General features: G+C 34.0%; 1 protein-coding gene across 1 annotated transcript; it reads right to left on the bottom strand.

The window, feature by feature from the left end:
- Positions 1–586: 586 nt before the first annotated feature.
- On the bottom strand, positions 587–7,105 carry LOC123217263 (protein ESMERALDA 1-like). The gene is made up of 10 exons (XM_044638168.1): positions 6,502–7,105; positions 5,604–5,673; positions 5,227–5,294; positions 5,036–5,124; positions 3,972–4,169; positions 2,939–3,143; positions 2,654–2,821; positions 1,843–2,010; positions 1,564–1,754; positions 587–1,256 (listed from the first exon to the last, which is right to left on the bottom strand). The coding sequence occupies exons 1-10, from the start codon at positions 6,874–6,876 to the stop codon at positions 1,106–1,108; spliced, it is 1,683 nt and encodes a 560-aa protein (XP_044494103.1). The 5' UTR covers positions 6,877–7,105; the 3' UTR covers positions 587–1,105.
- Between the last annotated feature and the right edge of the window lie 2,058 nt (positions 7,106–9,163).

Raw genomic sequence — 9,163 nt, 5'->3', positions numbered from 1 at the left:
TAAAGCCATTTTTATTTTTACCTCATGCAAAAAATCCTCTAGAGAAGTCATAAGAACAATGATATTTCATGTTTTAACAATGAATATAAATATGAGTAAAAATATTGATTGTGTTGTATATCCGATCGATCAGATCGAAACTCGTTGACCAATCCAATTGAACCAAATTTTTCTTTTTGCAAAGTTAGAATTCGAACCAGAGTCCTATAATAGATGCAAAGATAACACCATTGAACCTATATGTGAAAAGGTACAAATGTAGATCTATTTAAACAAAAAAACTATATACACAAATAATTATGCATCACCATATTATTAAATATTATTTTACCTTTAATTTTCAACAATTTAACCATATAATAACACATTATCATTTATATATAAAATTATATATATAACATTACTCTTATTTAAATAACAATGTTTTCAAGGCTTGACTACCAGTCCAACCCAAAAAACCCAAATCACGTCTATGCCCAAATCAAGGCCGACTCCGGTAATTAAAACATTGATGGTATCGATGAGCAAAAGCCAAGGTAGTAAGAAAAGGGATCAAACAATTGAAGGCAAATGATACACAAAAGAATCAAAATCAATACCCTGATTTATAATTAAAAAATGTACACCAAATCTATATCTTCTGTTTCTAAAGTTCTCTCTACACAGACAAATCAAGTTTCAAGAAATTTACAAACATGGCAAAACCACTGAGTTCTGAAAGAATCTGGTGTCATTTCACAACCTGTTAGATAGAGCAGCTGCAATAGCAAATATGAAAAAATTGCTCAGTCAATCGATGCCCCAGGAAATTTCTGGCAGCAGAAAGTAAGCTTGTCAGTTTCATGTTCTTCTCTGGCATAATACACAAAAAAAGACGCAACTCATCTTCAACATGGTCCCGGGAAATAATCAGATCAATCTAAACCTCCAATGAATCATCAATGCTCCGAAAACTGAAGGGTACATGCCCTCTTGCCCAAATGGTAAGCGGGAAAAAATGAAAGAATACAACACAAATAGGGGGGTCAGCAGCAGGGATATGCTCCCAAAATTACATGTATGGAAATCACCGTCAGAATTCTCTCTTAGCAAATAATTTGGCAGATCATGATTTTGAATCATCTGATTTGTTTGCACGGCACATGCAGTCTGGGCACGGAAAGGTATATGTTGAGTCATTCGGTCTTTTCAGCCCATACCCCTTGGAATCACTGTGAGACCGCATACTCAGCATTTGCCTTTTGAAATTTTTCCATCTAAAGAGAAAAAAAAAAGTATTGTGATTAGCTTATTCATCATGAATGAGAAAAAATCTGAACAAGCAAGTCAGAAAAAAAATTTCACAGCATTGTTGCCTGTGGCTAGTATCAATTTTATTTCCCTATAGAAACTTTCAGCAACCAATAAATAATATACTACTGATAAATAAAATCGGTCTTCCAGTGTGTTGCCTGGCCTGAATTTCGGTTGAATTTGCCCATTCCTAATGTTTCAACAATTAAATTGCTAAAGGCCCCAGTCATTTGAACTAAAGAAAGTTCATGAGAAAGATCAAATGTATACCCAATATTTGGATTATCGAAAAGTATAGCTAACTTTCGCTTGTCTGGCCTGATTGTCTTGGAGTGTCCACCAAACAAGAATCTCCGGTGACCCATAAGAAAATGAGGGAAGTTTCCACCCTGAGTGGTCACAAAGACCTCACTATGGAGACAAACAGTGTAGTCTATAGCAGCCATCCTGGAAGAATAGTTCTGAAAGCGACAACACAAGCCGAATTAATGACATTAATCACATCTCCAGGGCTTTAGAAAAGGAAACAAAACAACAAACCATTCATACCCTAAAAGGGGCAAGCTCCTCATCTGATGCCAGCATCTCTTTAGTTAGCAAATTTGGAAACATTTCCAATAATGGGGCCATCGTCCTCTCCGCATTGTAAATCTTTCCAGAAGCCAAATAAATATGAGTGTTTTTATTGAATCCCATTCCCCTAAGCATCAAGCCAACCTGATGAGATACAAAATAAGAATGACTAGTGGATCCAAGATTGAGACACATAACAAGAGTTTTTAATGAAAATAAGAAACCTTTTAACCCAGAACAACAATCCATGCACCACCTTAAAAAATAATGGAACAAACTTATCAATTATCCTACATTTCAGAAATTTACTTCTGGCTTATTTTCTATAGAAATCTCAGTTAATGAAGATTTTATTAACTGAAAGAGAATTAAGTTGCTTCTGTGCACAACAATGAGCATAGCAATCAAATTTCATGCGCCTCCACATCTGTAGCAACATTTCCAAACTATAGAGCAGATAAGACAGATATGGCTTCTATAATTGCTTTCGCATGCAAAATACAAACATGAAAAAAGACAATCATATCAATGATCAAGTAGGCACTTGATGGCCAATTATATTTGCATCTTACTCTGAAAAACTATTGCAGTACAAAAAGTGTTATGCGAACTAAAACAATGTCTTAGGAAGAAACCTGAAACAAAAATTATATATACAATGTTCTTGCTGACATAACATGCAAAGCTTGAACATATGCACAGGCAGCAGCAAAATGTGTAGCTGCAATGAAAGGTTAACCATTAATATTATATAACAAAACAATACAACGAATCCACTAACTTGTACCTCTAAAGGAGTAAGTGGACATTTCCCATTAATCCTAATAGCTCCAGGGCGTATAACCCGACCAGGTTTTGTAAATTTCCCTTTCCAACCTCTTTCCCTTGCTTCTTTCATGTCTTCTTTTTCTTTCTCCCCGCCATCAAATACACAGCAAGAGAAAGCAACCATGTCCTGCTCATGTGACAACATCATATATACTTGCAACTAAGATTTTGATAATAATCCCATAGTTGATGCTCACAATAAAATGTAGTGGGCTACAAAGCTCGTTCCATGACAAAGACTAACCTCCTCAAATCGAAGATGCACAGAAATGTATTTGCCACCATGGTTCACACTACGCTCTTTCATTCTAGTAACCAATGTATCACCTAAATTTGATATAGAACTTGAAAACCTTAGAGCTTCATAATTTGCCAAGCATCGAAGTCTTTGGACGGCTGGAGGTGCGTCAAATGATAAACGATTTGCAAAAGGAGAAATCCTTATAACTCTGTTCCATCATCAGATACAGAAGTACTTTAAATCTACAAAAAAATATCATTGTCTGTGCTCAAGAATAAAAAAAAGATTTAAAAAATGGTAAACATCATGGCAACAGTAGATAAATGCCACTGTCAAGCCATGACAATGACACCAGCATGCATCAAAATGTGAACCTTAACAAAATATTATGGATATGCTAACCCAAAAAATCATGGACAGAAAAAATTATATAATAAATCAAGTACTAATCACAAAGCTTATCGAAATTACAAAAAATAGAACGCCAAAGCAGTCGTGACAGAAAGGTGGGAAGCATGGTATCAAGCGGAGAAGAGGTTATGGATTAAATCTAGAAAACAGTCCATAAAAATAGTGATCCCAAGGAGTAGAGTGTCAAAGAAAAATGTTAAGTAACCTTCCCTGCTACTCCAAATAAGTAGGGTCAAGACTTTGCTGAATTGAGTGCCACATTAATCACAGAAGTATTTCCATAATTATTGTTAATAATAACAAACAAAAAAAAAAACCATTATTTAACCACCAATAATCCTATTGAATTCAGCTTACAATTATCATAACTAAAACTTCATTGAACTAGCACTTGGCTACATGACTAACACTAAGCCCAAAAAGCCTATTCTGCATAATAAAGAAACAAGAAAGAGTTATCACCAAAAGATAAATAACAGGTTAGAAAACATTTGTTAATGAACAGTACTTAAAGGATTAGACATTTCCATCTCTCAGAATTAAGATTTACCATAACTACAAATCTGTTTGTGTAAGCACATTAAAATAGTGAAAAAGAACCAGAAAACTTATTGTTCTCACTCACTTTTCTTCAAGTAGCTTCGGGAGAACTTCATCCTTATAGTACTGAATGGGTGACCATGCTTTTATTCTGAAGTTGAAGACATTGGTCATGTTGTGGTCAAAACGTTCCATTAGGTACTCAGGAATCTTATTAACCACCCGCACATCATTTTGCAAGGTACTGACAAAATATTCTTCATCATAAATATCTCTGAATTTGCTGGAAAAAGAAATTACAGCATCACATTAATTTCATCCACTTGAAAAATGATATACTTGGTACACACTCCTGAACATATGCAAAGTTATCAAAATAAAATATAATTAACTTGTTGTCTGCACTCTTCATGACTATAAATTCTTTATTCAACTTTTACAGCTCATTTACAATAAAGAAAAGTTTTACACACTTTACAGTTCATACGCAAGAAGTTCTAAATTAACATTCTAGTTCACAGCAAAAGAGAGCCAGAAGTCTCTCAAAAAATTGACCAATTTAAACATCATATAAAGATTACCTAATGATCAAGAAGCATTAATATAATCTTTTTACTTTAATGAGCAGCTACAAAATATAATTTCACATTTAAGTTTGTGCAATTTTGACTTTGTGTCAAGAAGTGACCACCAGTAAACTTTCAAGCAAGCAATGAAAGAAGACATACTTAATAAATGATAAGAAGCCGAAAAGACAAAGGATCACTTATTGCCCAACAAGGACACTTTGTGTAGATTTTTAATGCTAATTTTTGTCAGTCTGAAAAGCAAAGTTTGAATGTAAATTTCTATTTCTTTACATGGGCATGCCTATGTGTGTGTGATGGTGGAGATAACCATAACAAACCCTAATGGACGCTAAAATGGTACTAAGACCTTTTGTTGAAAAATGAAATGAAAAAGAAAAAAAGAGCCTAATTTAAAATTGAACTATCAGCTATCAGTTAATGTTACCTAATGAGGTAATCACGTCAGGGCAGCAAAATATCCTAAAAACTATTTCAGCACAAAAAGTTATATTTCCTTCCCCCCTCACCCCAAAGATCAACCCCAACAAAATGAATATTAGTTAAAAATATGCCAACAAACCTACGATCTCTCCAAATGCTATGATAATGAAAACTGGGAATTACAAGGGTTGCATTAAGATAGCCTGCCACAGCAACTGCATTGCATATCTACAAAACATCCACAAATGAACAAAGATGTCAAGATGACTTAAGTCACCACAGCCAAAAATTTAGTAAGTTTTATTATTTAAAAAAAGGAATAAAACTAACCGATATCCTCTGCTGATTTAAGCCACCATTAGCCTCGACACAGATGTAACCATTTGATTCAGGTAAACCTAAAATGATAGAAACATGAACTGCATCTTAAAACATGAGCAACATTTAAAAATGAACATAGGAATAAAAAATATTTACCCTATCAACCACAGCAATATACATGCTTTCAACTAATAAACTTATATCAATCAAAGAAGCAAACAACAACAAATGCAGCAGACAGTAAGTTACCAAAAGCAACATCAGCAACCAGATCAACTTAAAGCCCCATCATAATTAAGACAAATTTATTAATTTGACACGAACTCAATATGAATTGGAACAGCTTATTTTTCTTTACTTGAAATCAGATTAGAGATGAGACATACCTCCTGAAGATTTTTTTATACATGGTTTCCAGTCTCCACCTTTATGAGAGGTTTTCCATATGGTTGATATCTACGATATAATTAAACCACTCAAATCAGTAAAGCCGCAAAATGCCAAATGGATACTTCCAGAAGCATGTGCAATGGAGATAACCTAACAATCAATTGCATAACAAAAAAACACCTGTACTATGCAACTATTCCAACAAGAGAAGACCAATAATTTTCTCTTCATATTTTTCTTATATACAAGGCACTAAAACACCAAAAAACAAAAAAACAAAAAAAAACTCATTGACATTCTCATTCTTAAATCATGCTTTTCAGAAAAGAGAACACAAAACTACCAACAAACACACACAAAGTGCCTAATTCCTTCATTTTTTAGCCATTATCCAGCTATCCACATTAAAATGAAAGCACTAAGTCACTCTTCTTAATAAATTATCTAAGTAAACTCAGATACCCATATGGCATAGCTTCCCTCCAATTTAGATCCATAGGATCATTGTCACACTTTTCACTGTAGCAGATGCAACAAATTTAACACATTCAATCCATCTTCTCCAACTAAAAGCAACAAGCACCATTTTAAAGATTTTTTTTCCAAGAAAAAAACTTAAGATTAATACAAAACCAAAATCCAATTGCCAAGATTACTTAAGTGTGCCACATGAAGTTCTATCGATAAAAGACAAACAGGAACAAACCATTAAGTTCAACGCCAAGCAAATTGCACAATCAACTCTCTTCAAATCTAATCACACTTAATACAAAACACACTAAACTCTTAAGATCCAAAACAACATCTTAAACCTCAATGATCCATCAAAATTCACTTCAAATCACTAAACTAAATCAAATCCCAGAATAAACAAACTCTAAACCCAAAACTCACAGCATCAGCAGAAGAATTATCCGCATCCATCTCCGCCTTCAACTTCGCATAAAGCTGTGGACTCCTGTAAACCGAACCGGGCGCCGGCCGATGTTTAATAGCCGGAACGACATCAAACGACACCGTTCCCATGTAAAGCAGCATCCCGGAGATATAAATAAGGGGCGCGAATAAAAATATACCCTGTCGACGAAGAAGAACGGATAAAAGAAGCCAAGTCAACCGGTGGGGCAAGTTCCACCGAACCGGCAGTCCAACGGAGGTGAAACGACCCCCCTTGGAACGGCCGTGACGGTAACGTGGTGACCTTAACGGCGACGCGGGCGGTGAAGGGGTGTTGTGGCCGCTGCTGGGCAGTCGATTGTAGGCGTGCATTGATTTCTTTTGTTTGCTTTTTAATTTTTTTTCTTGTTTCTGGTTTGCTACATGCTAAAGAGAAAAAGGGAAAAATAGTCTTAGAGGTTTTGAATTTTTCTACTGGGAGTCTTCTTCTTCTTCTTCTTCTTTCTCTCTTTGCAGTGATTCGATCAGAGAGAGAGAGAAGAAGCAAGAGAGGCGAAGTTGTTCAGGCAGGGATGATTCATTGCAAGTTCGCACAAGCAAAGTATTTATTATGTTTGTGTAAGGCCAAACGACTATATCCCACCCAAGGTTTGATTGTTTCTCAAATGTCCCCTTTTAACTATAGAAACATCAAACACCTACTCATGATTGGTTAGATTTAACAGAACCCTAACGCCTAAAAATTTTATCTCTTTTTGCCCCCCTAAACTTTAAAAACTAAAATTTTCTCTCAGCCTAAGTTTTAAAAAATCGTAATTTTACCCTAGGGTTTGGTTTTGAAATCTCCGACGACCTCTCCGACTCCGTTGCTGACTGCCTCTCCCTCCCAAAGCAACCTCTCCTTCCGGCGATCTCTTTCCTCCCATTTGGAGGTCCGATCGACGTCGAAGATGCCTTGGGAGACGAAGAACTTCGTCGGGGAAGATTCGTCTTCCCAAACGAAGACGACTTCGTCTTCGTCTGGGAAGACAAAGTTCGTCTTCCCGGACAAAGTTCTTCGTCTCCGAAGCCGATCGGACCTCCAAATGGAAGGAAAGAGATCGCCGGAAGGAGAGGTTGCTTCGGGAGGGAGAGGCAGTCGGCAACGGAGTCGGAGAGGTCGTCGGAGATTTCAAAACCAAACCCTAGGGTGAAACTACGATTTTTTAAAACTTAGGTTGGGGGAAAATTTTAGTTTTTAAAGTTTAGGGGGGCAAAATAGATTCTATTTTAGTTTATTTTTAATATTATAACGAAAATGATGATTTTACCCTTACCACCGTTAAGGTTTTGTTAAATCTAATCGGCTATGGGTGGGTGTTTGGTGTTTCCATAATTAATGAGTGGAAACTTGAGAAAACATCAAACCTTGGATGGGAAATAGTTGTTTGGCCTTTGTGTAAACTTTAATTACACAAAATAAGCAAATATATTTAAATAATTTTGAATAAAAAATGATATTATTTTTATTTTTAATTTAAAATTATTTTATTATATAATTATTTATATATAAAACTATATATATTATTTATTTATATAATACTATCCTTTTTAAAATCTCAATAAATTTATTATTAACATCATATCAACTTTATGGGTTATGTTAAGTGTCCTCTACAAAATATAAATAAACTTTATTTAAAAATACAAAACGAAAATTTCTAATTATTATAAATAAATAATTTGATTAATTATTTAGAATATCGGATTTTCAAACATAAAAAAAAAATTTATACATCTCAGTTATATAAAAAAAAAGGGTATTAAGTATTAATATAAAATAACAAATTTTCAAAATTTAAAACTTTTTTTTTTTATAAGGAACCTCACTTGATAGAGCGTTACCGTTATTTTGGGATACAATCTGACCATCAAATTGATAAATCTTAAGAGACTAAACTAGTAATTCATTATTATGACTTATCACTTTAATAGGATTATAATTACTCATACTAAATTGAGTCTACTTTATTCAGACTTTGAATCGTAAAAGATATTTAGGTCTATCCATTCGGGTTTGAAAATTTTTGTTTAAGATTGGTCCGTTAAAATTTTTTAGACTTTGGGCCTATTTTAGGCTTATTTTGTAATTTTGAAAACCTACAAAAACACCTTTACAAATCCGTTATACCCCTATTTATCATGAATTTTCAAATACTACCAGATCTCTCACTTGAACAATAATATGTGCATTCAAGCCTATGTACATAAATATGAAATCAAACATAAATCCTCTAACATCACGTTTAAGATTTTATCTCTTAGCCAACTATTTTATTGATACTGATAATTTTAAACCAATGTTGGTACATAATAATTTATGTTTGATGATGTGTATAATTGTATCTTGTACAAGTATAATACTAATTGAAGTTAATAAATTATATGTTGAAAGCTCACCCACGAACTTTTGGGATCATTCTAATTGACTATACATTAATAATAATAATTTATATAGTAGGCATGTGCCTCTATGTGGGTGGAGCTTGGCTTCAAGCTTATTCTAATTTAATTTATAAGATCACTTTCTTTCTAAGAAAAGGATTAATTTTATAACTTAGAAGGATGGTCATATTCTTAATTTTAACTAAAAGTTTGGTTTTCGTAACATTATGATACA

This window comes from Mangifera indica, chromosome 5 (genome assembly GCF_011075055.1).
Source record: "Mangifera indica cultivar Alphonso chromosome 5, CATAS_Mindica_2.1, whole genome shotgun sequence".
Lineage (NCBI taxonomy): Eukaryota > Viridiplantae > Streptophyta > Magnoliopsida > Sapindales > Anacardiaceae > Mangifera > Mangifera indica.
Note: the sequence above shows the minus strand (reverse complement) of the source record. Positions and strands in the feature narration are given on the sequence as shown.